This window comes from Bombina bombina, unplaced genomic scaffold (genome assembly GCF_027579735.1).
Source record: "Bombina bombina isolate aBomBom1 unplaced genomic scaffold, aBomBom1.pri scaffold_1060, whole genome shotgun sequence".
NCBI classification, from domain to species: Eukaryota; Metazoa; Chordata; class Amphibia; order Anura; family Bombinatoridae; genus Bombina; species Bombina bombina.
The window spans coordinates 75397-95634 of NW_026513072.1; the positions used below are offsets into that span (position 1 = coordinate 75397).

The 20238-nt window shown below is 40.8% G+C and overlaps 1 protein-coding gene across 1 annotated transcript in view; it reads left to right on the top strand.

Annotated features, from left to right (window-relative positions):
- Positions 1-18320, top strand: part of LOC128644696 (oxysterol-binding protein-related protein 1-like) — a gene marked incomplete at both ends in the record, with an annotated part of 89048 nt that extends 70728 nt beyond the window's left edge. The window contains one exon of the mRNA XM_053697208.1: positions 18193-18320. Coding sequence (XP_053553183.1) covers positions 18193-18320 — 128 coding nt within the window. The remainder of the gene's footprint in view (positions 1-18192) is intronic.
- Positions 18321-20238: the final 1918 nt, after the last annotated feature.

Sequence of the window (20238 nt, forward strand, 5' to 3'; positions counted from 1 at the left end):
ATGGCAAAGAGCCCAGCAAAGCTGGTCACATGATCCCTCCTAGGCTCCGCCTACCCCAGTCATTCTCTTTGCCGTTGCACAGGCAACATCTCCACGGAGATGGTTAAGAGTTTTTTGGTGTTTAAATGCAGATAAGGTGGTTTTGCGTACTAAGCCTGGTTTTCTTCCGAAAGTTGTTTCCAACAAAAATATTAACCAGGAGATAGTTGTACCTTCTTTGTGTCCGAATCCAGTTTCAAAGAAGGAACGTTTGTTACACAATTTGGACGTAGTCCGTGCTCTAAAATTCTATTTAGAGGCTACTAAAGATTTCAGACAAACATCTTCTTTGTTTGTTGTTTATTCTGGTAAAAGGAGAGGTCAAAAAGCAACTTCTACCTCTCTTTCTTTTTGGCTTAAAAGCATTATCCGATTGGCTTATGAGACTGCCGGATGGCAGCCTCCTGAAAGAATCACAGCTCACTCCACTAGGGCTGTGGCTTCCACATGGGCCTTCAAGAACGAGGCTTCTGTTGACCAGATATGTAAGGCAGCGACTTGGTCTTCACTGCACACTTTTGCCAAATTTTACAAATTTGATACTTTTGCTTCTTCGGAGGGTATTTTTGGGAGAAAGGTTTTGCAAGCCGTGGTGCCTTCCATTTAGGTGACCTGATTTTCTCCCTCCCTTCATCCGTGTCCTAAAGCTTTGGTATTGGTTCCCACAAGTAAGGATGACGCCGTGGACCGGACACACCTATGTTGGAGAAAACAGAATTTATGCTTACCTGATAAATTACTTTCTCCAACGGTGTGTCCGGTCCACGGCCCGCCCTGGTTTTTTTAATCAGGTCTGATGAATTATTTTCTCTAACTACAGTCACCACGGTATCATATGGTTTCTCCTATGCATATTTCCTCCTGTACGTCGGTCGAATGACTGGGGTAGGCGGAGCCTAGGAGGGATCATGTGACCAGCTTTGCTGGGCTCTTTGCCATTTCCTGTTGGGGAAGAGAATATCCCACAAGTAAGGATGACGCCGTGGACCGGACACACCGTTGGAGAAAGTAATTTATCAGGTAAGCATAAATTCTGTTTTCTACTCTGGCTAAGCGTACAACTATACCTATTGAAGACAGTTGTGCTTTCATTGATCCTATGGATAAAAAGTTAGATGGTCTCCTAAAGAAAATTTTTGTTCATGAGGGTTTTCTTCTTCAACCTATAGCGTGCATTGTTCAGGTAACCACTGCAGCTGCTTTTTGGTTTGAGGCTCTAGAAGAGGCTCTTCAGATGGAGACCCCACTAGATGATATTTTGGACAGAATTAGGGCCCTTAAGTTGGCTAATTCTTTTATTACAGACGCCGCTTTTCAACTTGCTGAGTTAGCGGCAAAGAATTCAGGTTTTGCAATTTTAGCGCAAAGAGCGTTATGGCTTAAGTCCTGGTCAGCTGATGTGTCATCTAAATCTAAGCATTTGACCATCCCATTCAAAGGTAAGACCCTATTCGGGCCTGCACTGAAAGAGATCATTTCAGACATCACTGGAGGGAAGGGTCATGCCCTCCCTCAAGATAAGTCAAATAAGACCGGGACCAAACAAAATAATTTTCGTTCCTTTCAAAACTTCAAGGGTGGTCCCGCTTCCTCTTCCCCTGCTGCAAAGCAAGAGGGGAACTTTGCTCAATCCAAGCCAACCTGCAGACCTAACCAGGCTTAGAACAAGGATAAACAGGCCAAAAGCCTGCTGCTGCCACTAAGACAGCATGAAGGGGTAGACCCCGATCTGGGACCGGATCAAGTAGGGGGCAGACTTTCTCTCTTTGCTCAGACCTGGGCAAGAGACGTTCAGGACTCCTGGGCCATAGAAATTGTAACCCAGGGGTATCTCCTAGATTTCAAAGATTCTCCTCCAAGGGGGAGGTTCCATCTTTCTCAATTGTCTGTAAACCAGACAAAAAGAGAGGCGTTCTTAAGCTGTGTAGAAGACCTTTTTACCATGGGAGTGATCTGCCCAGTTCCGAAAACAGAACAGGGGCAAAGATTCTACTCCAATCTGTTTGTGGTTCCCAAAAAAGAGGGAACCTTCAGACAGTCAGTGGTTCAGTGTATGGAGGTAATCAGACTTATGGTAGCGGCAATGGACATAGTTCCGTTTGCTCGCTTGCATCTCAGACCACTGCAACTATGCATGCTCAAGCAGTAGAATGGGGATTATGCAGATTTATCTCCTCAGATAAATCTGGATCAAGAGACCAGAGACTCTCTTCTTTGATGGTTGTCACAGGATCACCTGTCCAGGGGAATGTGTTTCCGCAGGCCAGCGTGGGTTATTGTGACGACAGACACCAGCCTACTGGGCTGGGGTGCAGTCTGGAATTCCCTGAAAGCACAGGGTTTGTGGACTCAGGAGGAGGCCCTCCTACCAATAAATATTCTGGAATTAAGAGCGATATTCAATGTTTTTCAGGCGTGGCTTCAGCTGGATTCATCAGGTTTCAGTCGGACAACATCGCGACTGTAGCTTATATCAATCATCAGGGGGGAACAAGGAGTTCCTTGGCGATGATAGAAGTTTCCAGGATAATCCGATGGGCAGATACTCACTCTTGCCATCTATCGGCGATCTATATCCCAGGGGTGGAGAACTGGGAGGCAGATTTTTCATCCGGGGGAGTGGGAGCTCCATCCGGAGGTGTTTGCTCAACTGGTTCAGCTATGGGGCACACCAGAATTGGATCTGATGGCGTCTCGTCAGAACCCCAAACTTCCTCGTTACGGATCCAGGTCAAGGGATCCTCAGGCAGTACTGATAGATGCTCTAGCAGTACCCTGGTCGTTCAACTTGGCTTATGTGTTTCCACCATTCCCTCTCCTTCCACGTCTTATTGCCAGAATCAAACAGGAGAGAGCTTCTGTGATTTTGATAGCGCCTGCGTGGCCACGCAGGACTTGGTATGCAGACCTGGTTGACATGTCATCTCTGCCAACATGGACTCTGCCACTGAGACGGGACCTTTTGATTCAAGGTCCATTCAAGCATCCAAATCTAATTTCTCTGCAACTGTCTGCTTGGAGATTGAACGCTTGATTTTATCAAAGCGAGGTTTCTGAGTCGGTCATAGATACCTTGATTCACGCTCGAAAGCCTGTCACCAGGAAGATCTATCATAAGATACGGCGTAAATATCTTTTTTTGGTGTGAATCCAAAGGCTACTCATGGATTCCTAGGATTTTGTCTTTTCTCCAAGAAGGATTGGAGAAAGGATTGTCCGCTAGTTCCTTAAAGGGACAGATATCTGGGTCGCATTCCATAAATATTAAGCTTCTATCTTGGAAAGTTCTGTTACTAGTTACTATCTCTTCAGCTCGAAGAGTTTCTGAACTATCTGCATTACAATGTGACTCGCCTTATCTTGTTTTCCATACTGATAAGGTGGTTTTGCGTACCAAACCTTGGTTTCTCCCTAAGGTTGTTTCTAACAGGAATATCAATCAAGAAATTGTTGTTCCTTCTCTGTGTCCTAATCCTTCTTCTAAGAAGGACCGTCTGTTGCACAACTTGGACGTGGTTCGTGCCTTGAAGTTTTATTTGCAGGCAACCAAAGATTTTCGCCAATCATCTTCTTTGTTTGTTGTCTATGCTGGAAAGCGTAGAGGTCAAAAGGCTACGGCTACCTCTTTCCTTTTGGCTGAAAAGCATCATCCGTTTGGCTTATGAGACTGCTGGACAGCAGCCTCCTGAAAGAATTACAGCTCACTCCACTAGAGCGGTGGCTTCCACATGGGCTTTTAAAAATGATGCTTCTGTTGAACAGATTTGTAAGGCTGCGACTTGGTCTTCGCTTTATACCTTTTCCAAATTTTACAAATTTGATACTTTTGCTTCTTCGGAGGCTATTTTTGGGAGAAAGGTTTTGCAAGCAGTGGTGCCTTCCATTTAGATTCCTGTCTTGTCCCTCCCTTCATCAGTGTCCTAAAGCTTTGGTATTGGTATCCCACAAGTTAGGATGAATCCGTGGTCTCGGTACATCTTGCAAAAGAAAACAGAATTTATGCTTACCTGATAAATTTCTTTCTTTTGCGATGTACCGAGTCCACGGCCCGCCCTATCTATTCAAGACAGATAGTATTTTTTATGTAAACTTCAGTCACCTCTGCACCTTATATTTTCTCCTTTTCTTCCTTGGCCTTCGGTCAAATGACTGGGGGGTGGAGTTAAGGGGGGAGCTATATAGACAGCTCTGCTGTGGTGCTCTCTTTGCTACTTCCTGTCAGGAAGGACAATATCCCACAAGTTAGGATGAATCTGTGGACTCGGTACATCGCAAAAGAAAGAAATTTATCAAGTAAGCATAAATTCTGTTTTTGATACAAAAGTAATCTGAATTTAATTACAAGACAGGAGGCTTCGTAATTTGCCATTTTTACACTTCACTTTATGAAGAGGAATATAGTATAGGAAATTAACACCTTAACCTGTTTAATTTTGCAACAGATGCATATTTGTAAAATCAGATAAGGATAAAACATTGCACATTTAGTCCTACATTTGCACATCATTACTTAATGTGCTTTAAATAAAATACAAAGAAAGTCAGGAGCTTTAATAGACCCAACGTACACCCAACTGAGGGATACTGATTAAACAAAGAATAGATAATGTTTTGAATAATTTCTTCAACAATAGACTTTATTATAAGGCACCTCTAACAGTAAGCTTAAGATTTGATTGAAGTATCAAAGAAATATATATTCTGGTTCATTTCTGAAGGAACTTTTTCCCCCCTAATAAAACAGACAATGAAATGCTTACCTACAGGAATTCCAAGAGGAAAATGACTCATAAATATCAGCTGTGTGCTGGTTGATGGCCTATAGCATGCCTTGTGAAAAAACTAAACCTGTAGATGATTTAGGGTTCTAGCTGGAGGTACTGTAAAATGATTGCCATCGCTTCCTATGCACCATAAATTCAAGACTTAAAAACTCAACTGCAATTCATTCCTCGATCCCAAGTTTCTTGAAGGAGACTATATACTTTGGTTTATTCTACAGAAGGAAAATTTAGAATAGATGGGAAACTTACAGTCCCAAAATATTTAAAAAGTAGAACTTCATTTGCCGATGAGATTCTAAAAGAAATATATCATTACTACAATCAATGGAAGTGGATAACTCATGGTATAATAGCAAAGAAGGAAGCACATTAGCTTGAGATTGGAGGAAAACATCTAGAGCCAGACTAGATATAGGACTCAGAAAAAAGGGGATAAAGTAATACAAATAAAGTATAACCTAAAGGTGCTGAGTATAATTATTCAAATTTGATCAGAGAGCACCTAAAGGGGGGGTAATACAGCACTAGAGAGACTCACACATAGATGAATTACAAAAGTCATAACGGCAACATAAAGTGCTTTACCCCTAAGAAATGTGTGTATAGGTAAATTTAAGATTATATTTCAGTAACTATTGAGCTGAGTAACACATTCCTATAATATCTTTATTAGAGTCACTATGTAATCGTACAAAAAATTAAAAACACTAAAACTCTCCTAAATAATACTTAGAAGGGAAATTAATCTAGGCGAGTATAGTACCATGTAGACGGGTATGTATCAAGTGGAGAAAACAATTATCAAGGTAGAGATAAGTGTAGAATAATGGGGCTTGTCAGGGGATAACGAATAGAAATATATTAAAGGGACACGGAACCCAAATGTTTTCTTTCATGATTCAGATAGAGCATGACTTTTTAAGCATCTTTCTAATTTACTCCTATTATCAATTTTTCTTTGTTCTCTTGCTATCTTTATTTTAAAAGCAGGAATGTAAATCTTAGCAGCCAGCCCATTTTAGGCTCAGCACCATGGATAGTGCTTGCTTATTGGAGGCTTACATCTACCTACCAATAAACAAGCATAACCCAGGTTCTCAACTAAAGGCTGGCTCCTATTCACCACATTTCTGCTTTTTAAATAGAGATAGCAAGAGAATGAAGAAAAATGGATAATAGGTGTAAATTAGAAAGTTGCTTAAAATTGCATGCTCTATCTGAATCGTGAAAGAACAAAATTGGGTTCAGTGTCCCTTTAATCTATTAAAGATTCTCTGTTGAGTCCTATTGCCCATGTATTCACACTCACAAATGGTTAAATCTCTCTACTTAAGCCCCTTCTATAGCAGGGACTGAATTAATATTAACCCTTTGAGTCACCACGCAAAACGTGAAGCCCCAGCGATGCCTGTCACTATACAGGCCTGATCTCCAGGGTAGGAGCGGGTGGGAGCCCCCAGATCTCCCTCAACGTGGGAGAGTGCTAGTGACAGCTCCGAGCCGTCGTTAGCACCTGACTGAGACAATTTGCGACGGTTTAGAGCCGTCGTTAGCACTCAAGGGGTTAAACTCGCTATACTGGCATACATACACTGCACATCATGGTTATTAGGAGAGTTTAGCGGTTAAAAAAGAGAGAGACAAGCTCTCAGAAGCAAGGCCCCTGACACGTGTTTCGCTCTCGCTTCATCAGAGGGGTTACGCGCCAGCTGCGATTTTGATTTATTTACAGGTTCAGAAGTCCCACCTCCTAAATAGGATAGGAGGTTGGAAGTTATTATCTGTACACTGATTGGTTGCTTGGTACATCAATCAGTGCTTTGTATCCAATAAGGAGGTATTTCCTTGTTTACACTAATTGCAAGTATTTCGTACTTTGAAACTACTCGGATTGAACTTTTACAGTTTGGGAATAATACATATTCCGTGTAGAACATATCAGTCTGTAATCTTCAATATAGGGCGCATGTAGTTCGCAAATAACGTTCACGATCGTTGTAATAAAATGTATGCATGAAACTTGCAATTATTGCAAGTTTATCATTATTTGATAGTTACTTAAATTGTGCACTTATGATTCTGAATTCTGGAACATGCCAATAATATTAAAAACTCTAAAAAAAGATTTATCCAAAGGTAACACCCCATTATCAGTGGCACAACACTTACAATTTCACAAAAGTTTACCTACAAATCTACACTATGCTGTCATACAGAAAAAATCACTGGGCATAAGAGAAGGCAATCTGGAAGAAGTACTCCTTCAAACAGAATGGATATACCTGTTGGATGCCCTACAGCCTAAAGGACTTAATGAGAGCAATAATTATGTTTACCTATAAAAAATTATAAATAATCTCATCTTATTCTTGTACTCTAAACCCAATGCAGTTAAAACAGAAGCAAGGCTGATAACTCATAACCTCATTAGCACGTTTTTCACTGTATCACTGAACAATTAATATTTATGAATACACTTGTTTCATTACTCATAGTACATTCTAAACAATTATTATTTTTGTTTGAAACGTAATACAATTATATGTCTGATATAACTCAGCTGAATTTCACACTATATAAAATGCATTTTATTTTCAATGTACTTTTTCACTATGTATGTATGCTATATTAATTTCACAAACACTCTGAAGAAATATTTGTTTTCCTTCTACCCACATTGTTACACTTTTGGATATCTCCTCTTTATGTTTTCAAATCATGATTTGCCAGACGGATCACTCATCCACATAAATATAACCACAATTGGATATATATCTCACACACACCTATAATCTCTATTTAAGTAATTGGTCTGTTTTATATGCACTATCCTGCTTAATCAATACGGTTCAAATTCTGATCTCTTAAAAATTATAAATAGTATTCTTCAGCTATCTCTGCAATTAGAGAGAATTGTCTAAATACAATCTGTTTAGAGCATAATGTAACTAGATAAATAGATGAGTCCTTTGGTTACAAACATCACCATATAAATATGTGGAGAACATGAGAGCCCTCCACATACATGATCTGCAAGTATAATGCTGTCATAATACATAGCATTGAAATGTCAGTCCATCATAATTCATTTAACGTAGCAATTACTATGTACATTTTATCATAATCACCAGAATCTCACACATGTGCCTCATGTAAAGACACGTAAACGGAGGATACATGTAATACTCTCAAATCGTAAGTGCACAATTTAAGTAACTATCAAATAATGACAAACTTGCAATAACGGCAAGTTTCATGCATACATTGTATTACGATGATCGTGAACGTTATTTGCAAAATACATGTGCCCTATATCGAAGCATACAGAAAGGATGATACGTTCTACATGGAATATGTATTATTCCCAAAATGTCAAAGTTCAATACGAGTAGTTTTTCAAAGTACAATATACTTGCAATTAGTGTAAACAAGGAAATACCTCCTCATTGAATATAAAGCACTGATTGATGTACCAAACTACCAGTGTACAGATAATTACTTCTGACCTCCTATCCTGCAAAATGAGGGAAGTGCAATGCTAATTTTGTTTTTATTTCTAAAAAAAATATATGAATGGAAGTATGTATGAAAAATGCAGTTTTCATTGATAGAATTTGAAAGTACAGTTTAATATCAATCATCTTAAAAGCTATAATAAAAGTAAGTTTATAGATGCCAATATCTAGAACTAGACAGTACATTTGTCCAGTACTTTGCATCTAATCAAGTAAGTCAAGTATTGATTGAACGTGGTCAGCTGACAAATGTTGGCTTTGAAATACACAGTCTATTTTTCTAGAAACATCAACGATAATTCTATTTAAATCTCAAATTAATATTAGGATTTGACAAGCTCTACCATATTTGTGGTTATAAGTACCATACAATACATAATACTTGGGTAGAGTTACAATCCAGGTATTGCTCGTCACTAAGCAGCATAATAAATTCAGCTGTGTACTTATATTGATGGGGTATGGAGATAAGGAACTTTTGGAAGGGTATTTGGTAAGCTTTGCTGAAGAATATGTTTTTGGAAAATACTTGAAGCTTTGGAAGTTTGGAGTCGGAGACCCGACCAGAATGAAGTAGAGAGTTTGAGACATTATGTGTAGCATGACAGAGGTCTTGGAGAGGGAGATGCAAATGACATATAATGGGTATAATAATAGGGAGCTGAAGACCTTAGTTCTGGGATTATCTAGAGATGAGAGTGGATGTATAGGTGTGAGATTGTAGGTTAAAGTAAGTAAAGTAAAGCCTATTGCGACCTATTAGGCAGTAAAGCCTGTCAGAATGCAATCAATGAGGGGGTAGAGTTTTTATTTTTAATTTACTAGTCATACTGACCATTCCTCCTTGCCAATGCAGGAAGTTTTTATCTGTGGAGACTTATTTGTCCTTTGAGGACAACCCCATGATTGGATCTGTGTCTGGCAAAGGCATTCATAATAGATTGTAGAGGGAAGAGAGGGTTGTTGGGAAGGCTACTTTAGAAGTAGGCTGAAATAGACTAGATAAGTGAGTGTCTCAACATTTTGGAAGTGTCCTATGAAGGGAAAGTGTGAATTCTAGAGGATGACAGAATTAGGCCGTGCTTGGTTATGAGGAAGGGGGAGTGAAATAGAAAGCTGAACTAAGTGTGATGTCACTTGACTGTAAGTTTTCTGTCATAGATAGACATCCAGGAGGAAATTGCAGTACCTATTAGTTAAAATATCTTATGTATCATTAAATATACATATAATGTATTTATGTATGCACACACATACGCTCAAAAACAAAAGACAGTTTTGAGGTAGATTACCCGCTAGTTTAAATAAAAAAAACAAAAAAAAAAAACACATGCAGGTGCCATGGTAATTTTTAAAACCATTATTGTCATGAATTCACATTCTTTTCTATTATTCAATTTTACCATCTACTGTATATTATAACTACCTGCTGAGAGCTCCTCACTATACTGCAAAAGCACAACCAGTCTTTCTAGCGCAGTGTATTTCAATGAACTTAGATATCATCTTAATGTCCTTTTCAGATGTGCTATAAACAGTTAATGTAATTTCAGCATTTTTTTGTCTTTGCTGTGTAACTTTTCAGAGTACAATGCTAATCAGAATAAAAGTTATTTGGTTGTTTAAACTTTCTGTACAATAGAGCAGTGTTTTTTTAAACTCCAGTCCTTAGGGCTTTGATTTTCATATCTGAACTAAAACACAGGTGCAATAACCAACTGATCGGCAAAAGCAGGTTATTAAACTTGGTTACTAATTAACTGATTATTTCTCCTGTGCTCAAGGTCAGATATCATGATTACTGGCCTGTTAGTGTGCCTGGAAAACTGGAGTTCATATTAAAAGTATATGAACAAATAGACAAACACACACACAAACATATATATATATATACACACATACACGCAGTCACATACATACACACACACACTGGTTGAAACTTTCCAGTAGCTGTTGCCGAGTAGAAATTTAATGGTGGCGAGTGAAAGTTAGTGCGTGAATGTTTGGATTGCTGCTGCAAATATTATCTAAAGGGATATTATATATTCATGAAAGGACAAGGATATGTTATTCCTCTAGGGCTATAGGGACCAATTAGTGCTTAGATTGTTACTTCTGAGAGGCTAAACAGGGGCAGAGAAGGATGGAGAGGAAAAGTAAAAAGTGGAGAAAAATATAGTGAAGAGCTCTGAAATAGGGGAAAGAAAGAGAACATATGGCCTGAGAGAGAAGCAAGATGGTAAAACGAAAGATTGGAGAGAGGAGGGAGTGGATAAAGATAGTTGAGAGATAATTATAAATAAAAATCCAGGTCTGCTATGACCTCACATTAACGTCAACACTCACTCTGCTTTCTTTCAGTTCAACAACTTCATTTTTCTATCCAGCTATTGTCTTCCTTAGAACCCCTTGTTGATGTTGCTATTCACTATTTTTGTCAATTTATTACTGTATGTAGCATTATTTAATTTATGGTATAAAATAAAAACAATATTAAAAAATGACTGTGCAATAAAGTGTTTCATACATACTCAAAGAGGGGGTGGAGTAGTGTTTGTGGGGTGAGCTGGTAGTGGGTGAGATCAAAAGTGATGTAACATTTTGGGCAGACTAGTAGCTTAGGACTTGAAATTTTGAGATATATATATATGGCATGGAGAGTCCACAAATCCATTCCAATTACTAGTGGGAATTCGACTTCTGGCCACCAGGAGGAGGCAAATAACACACCTGCAAAGCTTTAAGTATTCCTCCTACTTCCCACAATCCCCCAGTCATTCTTTGACTTTGTACATGATGGCGGTGTGCGAAGATGGTGTCTGAAGAAAATAAATCCTTTAATGTGTAGTCTCCCTGCAAGCAAGTATTGTGGCTATGCTGTGTCCATGTAATCCTCTGTAGTAAGAGTTATGGTGGCTATTAGCTGTTGGAGGTCAGCAGGGTAGTCCTTGCTTTTCCTCCAACAATTTATGCTAACCCCTATATAGAAAACCAGGGTTGTTTACTCTGCTTTTCTTTTCTCTTCAGGTCCCTATCGGAGGTCATCTGAGTGTCATACCTGATATGCTGTACCTTCCCTGCAGCTGAACTCCACAGGTAAGTGCTTTTTGCCTTCTAGGTGAGAAAGATATAGCGCTTTGGGGTTAAAATTCCTTCAGGTGGAGATTGGTGACTCATTTATATATCTCTTCATATTGGGGATATTTTTTGGGCAGCAGAAGCAGGGTACTGAACTGCTTTATTTAGGAGATAATTTATAAGGCAGTGTAACATATCTTCTTTAATAGAGACTGCCTAGAGAGGGCTCTTGAGGCATTAATGTTTCTCCAACATAGGTGTGTCCGGTCCACGGCGTCATCCTTACTTGTGGGATATTCTCTTCCCCAACAGGAAATGGCAAAGAGCCCAGCAAAGCTGGTCACATGATCCCTCCTAGGCTCCGCCTTCCCCAGTCATTCTCTTTGCCGTTGTACAGGCAACATCTCCACGGAGATGGCTTAGAGTTTTTTAGTGTTTAACTGTAGTTTTTATTATTCAATCAAGAGTTTGTTATTTTAAAATAGTGCTGGTATGTACTATTTACTCTGAAACAGAAAAGAGATGAAGATTTCTGTTTGTAAGAGGAAAATGATTTTAGCAACCGTTACTAAAATCGATGGCTGTTCCACACAGGACTGTTGAGAGGAATTAACTTCAGTTGGGGGAACAGTGAGCAGACTTTTGCTGCTTGAGGTATGACACATTCTAACAAGACGATGTAATGCTGGAAGCTGTCATTTTCCCTATGGGATCCGGTAAGCCATTTTATTACAGACAGTAAATAAGGGCTTCACAAGGGCTTTTTAAGACTGTAGACATTTTCTGGGCTAAATCGATTTATATATAAACATATTTTATACTCCATAGCCTTGAGGAATTATTTTAATCTTGGGAATTTTGTAAAATAACCGGCAGGCACTGTATTGGACACCTTATTCTCTAGGGGCTTTCCCTAATCATAGGCAGAGTCTCATTTTCGCGCCTGTATTGCGCACTTGTTTTTGAGAAGCATGACATGCAGATGCATGTGTGAGGAGCTCTGATACATAGAAAAGACTTTCTGAAGGCGTCATTTGGTATCGTATTCCCCTTTGGGCTTGGTTGGGTCTCAGCAAAGCAGATACCAGGGACTGTAAAGGGGTTAAATATAAAAACGGCTCCGGTTCCGTTATTTTAAGGGTTAAAGCTTCCAAATTTGGTGTGCAATACTTTTAAGGCTTTAAGACACTGTGGTGAAATTTTGGTGAATTTTGAACAATTCCTTCATACTTTTTCGCAATTGCAGTAATAAAGTGTGTTCAGTTTAAAATTTAAAGTGACAGTAACTGTTTTATTTTAAAACGTTTTTTGTACTTTGTTATCAAGTTTATGCCTGTTTAACATGTCTGAACTGCCAGATAGACTGTGTTCTGAATGTGGGGAAGCCAAGGTCCCTTCTCATTTAAATAGATGTGATTTATGTGACACAAAATTTAGAGAAAATGATGCCCAAGATGATTCCTCAAGTGAGGGGAGTAAGCATGGTACTGCATCATCCCCTCCTTCGTCTACACCAGTCTTGCCCACACAAGAGGCCCTTAGTACATCTAGCGCGCCAATACTCCTTACTATGCAACAATTAACGGCTGTAATGGATAATTCTATCAAAAACATTTTAGCCAAAATGCCCACTTATCAGCGAGAGCGCGACTGCTCTGTTTTAGAAAATACTGAAGAGCATGAGGACGCTGATGATATTGTTTCTGAAGGGCCCCTACACCAGTCTGAGGGGGCCAGGGAGGTTTTGTCTGAGGGAGAAATTTCAGATTCAGGGAAAATTTCTCAACAAGCTGAACCTGATGTGATTACATTTAAATTTAAGTTGGAACATCTCCGCGCTCTGCTTAAGGAGGTGTTATCCACTCTGGATGATTGTGAGAATTTGGTCATCCCAGAGAAACTATGTAAAATGGACAAGTTCCTAGAGGTCCCGGGGCCCCCCGAAGCTTTTCCTATACCCAAGCGGGTGGCGGACATTGTAAATAAAGAATGGGAAAGGCCCGGTATACCTTTCGTCCCTCCCCCCATATTTAAAAAATTGTTTCCTATGGTCGACCCCAGAAAGGACTTATGGCAGACAGTCCCCAAGGTCGAGGGGGCGGTTTCTACTCTAAACAAACGCACCACTATACCCATAGAAGATAGTTGTGCTTTCAAAGATCCTATGGATAAAAAATTAGAAGGTTTGCTTAAAAAGATGTTTGTTCAGCAAGGTTACCTTCTACAACCAATTTCATGCATTGTCCCTGTCACTACAGCCGCGTGTTTCTGGTTCGATGAGCTAGAAAAGGCGATCACTAGTAATTCTCCTTCTTATGAGGAGATTATGGACAGAATCCGTGCTCTCAAATTGGCTAATTCTTTCACCCTAGACGCCACTTTGCAATTGGCTAGGTTAGCGGCGAAAAATTCTGGGTTTGCTATTGTGGCGCGCAGAGCGCTTTGGTTAAAATCTTGGTCAGCGGATGCGTCTTCCAAGAACAAATTGCTTAACATTCCTTTCAAGGGGAAAACGCTGTTTGGCCCTGACTTGAAAGAGATTATCTCTGATATCACTGGGGGCAAGGGCCACGCCCTTCCTCAGGATAGGTCTTTCAAGGCCAAAAATAAACCTAATTTTCGTCCCTTTCGTAGAAACGGACCAGCCCCAAGTGCTACGTCCTCTAAGCAAGAGGGTAATACTTCTCAAGCCAAGCCAGCCTGGAGACCAATGCAAGGCTGGAACAAGGGAAAGCAGGCCAAGAAACCTGCCACTGCTACCAAGACAGCATGAGATGTTGGCCCCCGATCCGGGACCGGATCTGGTGGGGGGCAGACTCTCTCTCTTCGCTCAGGCTTGGGCAAGAGATGTTCTGGATCCTTGGGCGCTAGAAATAGTCTCCCAAGGTTATCTTCTGGAATTCAAAGGGCTTCCCCCAAGGGGGAGGTTCCACAGGTCTCAATTGTCTTCAGACCACATAAAAAAACAGGCATTCTTACATTGTGTAGAAGACCTGTTAAAAATGGGAGTGATTCATCCTGTTCCATTAGGAGAACAAGGGATGGGGTTCTACTCCAATCTGTTCGTAGTTCCCAAAAAAGAGGGAACGTTCAGACCAATCTTAGATCTCAAGATCCTAAACAAGTTTCTCAAGGTTCCATCGTTCAAAATGGAAACCATTCGAACAATTCTTCCTTCCATCCAGGAAGGTCAATTCATGACCACGGTGGATTTAAAGGATGCGTATCTACATATTCCTATCCACAAGGAACATCATCGGTTCCTAAGGTTCGCATTCCTGGACAAGCATTACCAGTTCGTGGCACTTCCGTTCGGATTAGCCACTGCTCCAAGGATTTTCACAAAGGTACTAGGGTCCCTTCTAGCGGTGCTAAGACCAAGGGGCATTGCAGTAGTACCTTACTTGGACGACATTCTGATTCAAGCGTCGTCCCTTCCTCTAGCAAAGGCTCACACGGACATTGTCCTGGCCTTTCTCAGATCTCACGGATGGAAAGTGAACGTAGAAAAGAGTTCTCTATCTCCGTCAACGAGGGTTCCCTTCTTGGGAACAATAATAGACTCCTTAGAAATGAGGATTTTTCTGACAGAGACCAGAAAAACAAAACTTCTAAACTCTTGTCAAATACTTCATTCCGTTCCTCTTCCTTCCATAGCGCAGTGCATGGAAGTAATAGGTTTGATGGTAGCGGCAATGGACATAGTTCCTTTTGCGCGCATTCATCTAAGACCATTACAACTGTGCATGCTCAGTCAGTGGAATGGGGACTATACAGACTTGTCTCCGACGATACAAGTAAATCAGAAGACCAGAGATTCACTCTGTTGGTGGCTGTCCCTGGACAACCTGTCACAGGGGATGAGCTTCCGCAGACCAGAGTGGGTCATTGTCACGACCGACGCCAGTCTGATGGGCTGGGGCGCGGTCTGGGGACCCCTGAAAGCTCAGGGTCTTTGGTCTCGGGAAGAATCTCTTCTACCGATAAATATTCTGGAACTGAGAGCGATACTCAATGCTCTCAAGGCTTGGCCTCAGCTAGCAAAGGCCAAGTTCATACGGTTTCAATCAGACAACATGACGACTGTTGCGTACATCAACCATCAGGGGGGAACAAGGAGTTCCCTGGCGATGGAAGAAGTGACCAAAATCATTCAATGGGCGGAGACTCACTCCTGCCACTTGTCTGCAATCCACATCCCAGGAGTGGAAAATTGGGAAGCGGATTTTCTGAGTCGTCAGACATTACATCCGGGGGAGTGGGAACTCCATCCGGAAATCTTTGCCCACATTACTGTGGGGCATTCCAGACATGGATCTGATGGCCTCTCGTCAGAACTTCAAGGTTCCTTGCTACGGGTCCAGATCCAGGGATCCCAAGGCGACTCTAGTAGATGCACTAGTAGCACCTTGGACCTTCAAACTAGCTTATGTATTCCCGCCGTTTCCTCTCATCCCCAGGCTGGTAGCCAGGATCAATCAGGAGAGGGCATCGGTGATCTTGATAGCTCCTGCGTGGCCACGCAGGACTTGGTATGCAGACCTGGTGAATATGTCATCGGCTCCACCATGGAAGCTACCTTTGAGACGAGACCTTCTTGTTCAAGGTCCGTTCGAACATCCGAATCTGGTCTCACTCCAACTGACTGCTTGGAGATTGAACGCTTGATCTTATCAAAGCGAGGGTTCTCAGATTCTGTTATTGATACTCTTGTTCAGGCCAGGAAGCCTGTAACTAGAAAAATTTACCACAAAATATGGAAAAAATATATCTGTTGGTGTGAATCTAAAGGATTCCCTTGGGACAAGGTAAAAATTCCTAAGATTCTATCCTTTCTTCAAGAAGGATTGGAGAAAGGATTATCTGCAAGTTCCTTGAAGGGACAGATTTCTGCCTTGTCTGTGTTACTTCACAAAAAGCTGGCAGCTGTGCCAGATGTTCAAGCCTTTGTTCAGGCTCTGGTTAGAATCAAGCCTGTTTACAAACCTTTGACTCCTCCTTGGAGTCTCAATTTAGTTCTTTCAGTTCTTCAGGGGTTCCGTTTGAACCCTTACATTCCGTTGATATTAAGTTATTATCTTGGAAAGTTTTGTTTTTGGTTGCAATTTCTTCTGCTAGAAGAGTTTCAGAATTATCTGCTCTGCAGTGTTCTCCTCCTTATCTGGTGTTCCATGCAGATAAGGTGGTTTTACGTACTAAACCTGGTTTTCTTCCGAAAGTTGTTTCTAACAAAAACATTAACCAGGAGATAGTCGTGCCTTCTTTGTATCCGAATCCAGTTTCAAAGAAGGAACGTTTGTTGCACAATTTGGATGTTGTTCGCCGCTCTAAAATTCTATTTAGATGCTACAAAGGATTTTAGACAAACATCTTCCTTGTTTGTTGTTTATTCTGGTAAAAGGAGAGGTCAAAAAGCAACTACTACCTCTCTCTCTTTTTGGATTAAAAGCATCATCAGATTGGCTTATGAGACTGCCGGACGGCAGCCTCCTGAAAGAATCACAGCTCATTCCACTAGGGCTGTGGCTTCCACATGGGCCTTCAAGAACGAGGCTTCTGTTGATCAGATATGTAAGGCAGCGACTTGGTCTTCACTGCACACTTTTACCAAATTTTACAAGTTTGATACTTTTGCTTCTTCTGAGGCTATTTTTGGGAGAAAGGTTTTGCAAGCCGTGGTGCCTTCCATTTAGGTGACCTGATTTGCTCCCTCCCTTCATCCGTGTCCTAAAGCTTTGGTATTGGTTCCCACAAGTAAGGATGACGCCGTGGACCGGACACACCTATGTTGGAGAAAACAGAATTTATGTTTACCTGATAAATTACTTTCTCCAACGGTGTGTCCGGTCCACGGCCCGCCCTGGTTTTTTAATCAGGTCTGATAATTTATTTTCTTTAACTACAGTCACCACGGTATCATATGATTTCTCCTATGCAAATATTCCTCCTTTACGTCGGTCGAATGACTGGGGAAGGCGGAGCCTAGGAGGGATCATGTGACCAGCTTTGCTGGGCTCTTTGCCATTTCCTGTTGGGGAAGAGAATATCCCACAAGTAAGGATGACGCCGTGGACCGGACACACCGTTGGAGAAAGTAATTTATCAGGTAAACATAAATTCTGTTTTATTTGGAATCAGGAGGTTTTAACTGCTGAGCGGACATCATATAATAACAAAGAAGGATATATTTATGTACTGTATGTTATGGTTGATGGTTTAATTACTCTGGGGACTCTTCAGCGCTGCGTAATAGCACGCTTTTCTCCCCATGCAGTCATGTGACCACAAGGCTTTCTCTTCCACTGAATCGGATGTTCAAAGACAGACCAGGAGACTGCGTTGTTATACAGAGTGTCTACAGTGTCAGTATTGCATACGTTGTAGGAGGAGATTTTCTAAGTCGTTTGTGACACAGGAGGGGTGAGTCTCTCCAGCAGAGCTGGGGATATAGCGGTGCCTGTTTTCCTCTTGATATTGCAAAAATCCTGCACATTAATTTTTTATTCAATATATATTTAGGTTTGCTTAATTTATTGGGAACTGATTATTAAGTTTGTTTATTACTGTTTAACCAATACTCTTTAGGAATCAGCTAAAAATCTTTCTATGTCCTTTGATAAATGTTTATATTGTCTTGAGGCACAGGTTATTCCTCCTGTGTAGTTTTGTTCCATGTGTGTGAATAAAATGTTACTTTCCAAAATTAAAGATACCCTTTCAGAGCCATCTGTCTCTCAGGATACTGTTGTCCATGACTGCCTCATCTTTTTCCTCAGATGTTCCCATCCTTGGCAGTTACACAAGCAGTACCCTGCGGTTCCTCTCAGTCATTACCTGGGGGATTATTTTTAACAGGTGATTTTGCTGTGCAACTTACTTCTGCAGCTCTTAGTGTCAATTTCAGGTAAAAAGGAAGAGAAAATCTCATCAGAAATTCCTGATAAGGAAATGTTCTAACGCCAAAGCTGCCTTAGTCGGGTTGTCTCAGTTGTCTGAAGATGACCGTTCTTCAATAGCTTCTGAGGGCAAATCTATGATTCTGAATCTGCTGTAGTTAGTACAGCGGATTCAGAGGAGGTTAATTTTAGATTTAAGCTTGAACACCTCCATTTGCTACTGAAAGAGGTTCTGGCTACTCTGGAGGATTCTGGACCTACAGTCGCAAAGACTCCTAAGGTTAATAAACTAAATAGAGTTTTTGATGTCAAGCCTAGATCTGTGGAAGTATTTCCTGTTCCAGATCGTAAGTTAGACATTATTTCTCAGGAATGGGAGAAGCTGGGTGTTGAATGGAGCTATATCCACATTAGCCAAAAGAACCACAATTCCTCTAGAGCAGTGCTTTCCATACTGTGTGTCGTGACACATTAGTGTGTCAGGGGCAGTGTGCAGGTGTGTCCCTGCTTCAGTACAATTTTTTTTTTTTTTTTTTTTATTTAAATATTTTTGGGATTTCCAACTTTCTGCCTGCCTGCTACGCATATCACATGGTTGACAAGTGATTGATACCTAGTGGGTCACATATCATCTTAACTTATTGGTGCAGCTCAGTGGGAAATTAAACTATTCCCATTGACGGCTTTGGCGGCACATTGGCTCCTGACTGCACGTGTAGTTTCCTCAATCGGCTCGTGACCGCATGTGTAGTCAGTGAGTGGGACAGCAATGTGTTTGCAACGTGGGCAGTAGTCAGTCGGCCTCACAGAGCTCTAAGGGCGGCATCTTAAACGTTGAGCTGAATTCAGAAGTCAGTGTTGTTGTTTTTTTTGCAGCTAGCTCTCAGTAGTACATTGCTGTTTCTGCTCTTGATATATGGATAGGAAGTGGAAGCTTAAAAAATGCTTGATGATTAAATGGGAGTATATTTATCTAATATTCCACCAAATATTCAGAAACTGTGTTCATCCCATCAACTTCATACATCCCATTAAAATAGTAAGTAGCTATTGGTGCTTTTAAACTTTTTTTTTAATTCTTGCACATACATACTGTTACTTCTAAATATATTTAATTATTATATAATTTATGTATGTGTCTGTATCTCAAACAAGTTAGTTTAACCTCCTGTTTGCTAGAACAACTGAATTACTGTGTTACGAAATGATGTAGGTCTAAAAGTTAGTCACCAACATGAAAAGTTTGGAAAGCTCTGCTCTAGAGGATAGTACCTCCTTCAAAGACCATATGGATAGGAAGCTGGAGGGGTACTTAAAGAAAAGAATAACTTCACCAAGGACTGCTATGGCAGCCAGTTGCTAGTATGGTGGCAGTCGCTGGTGTGGCCTCTTACTGGTGGGACTCCTTATTGGGGTCTAATTTTGGAGGAAATTACAGTAGAGGAGATCCAAGACCGGATCAAGGCTTTAAAACTGGCTAATACCTTCATTTGTGAGGCCAGTATGCAAGTAGTACGTCTGAGACTTCTAGACTTGCCATTCTATTTTGCAGAGCCTTGTGGTTAAATCTTGGTCGGCAGATATTTTTTCCAAATCTAGGCTTCTATCTCTTTCTTTTAAAGGGAAGACCTTGTTTGGTGCTGGTCTTGCTGAGATCATCTCCACAGTCACAGTTTGAAAGGCAGCCTTTCTACCCCAGGATAAGAAGATTAAACCTGTGTTGTCAGACTTCTAATTTTAGTTCCTTTTGTAGTTTCAAAGGACAAAAAAACCTCTTCTTCATCTTCCAAAACGGAACAGACCAAGTCCTCCTGGAGATCCAACCAACCTTCGAATAAGGGCAAGCAGTCCAAGAAGCCTTCCTTTGAGAACAAATTTAGTATGAAGGGTTTGCCCCTGATCAGAGTGTGGATCAAGTTGGGGCAG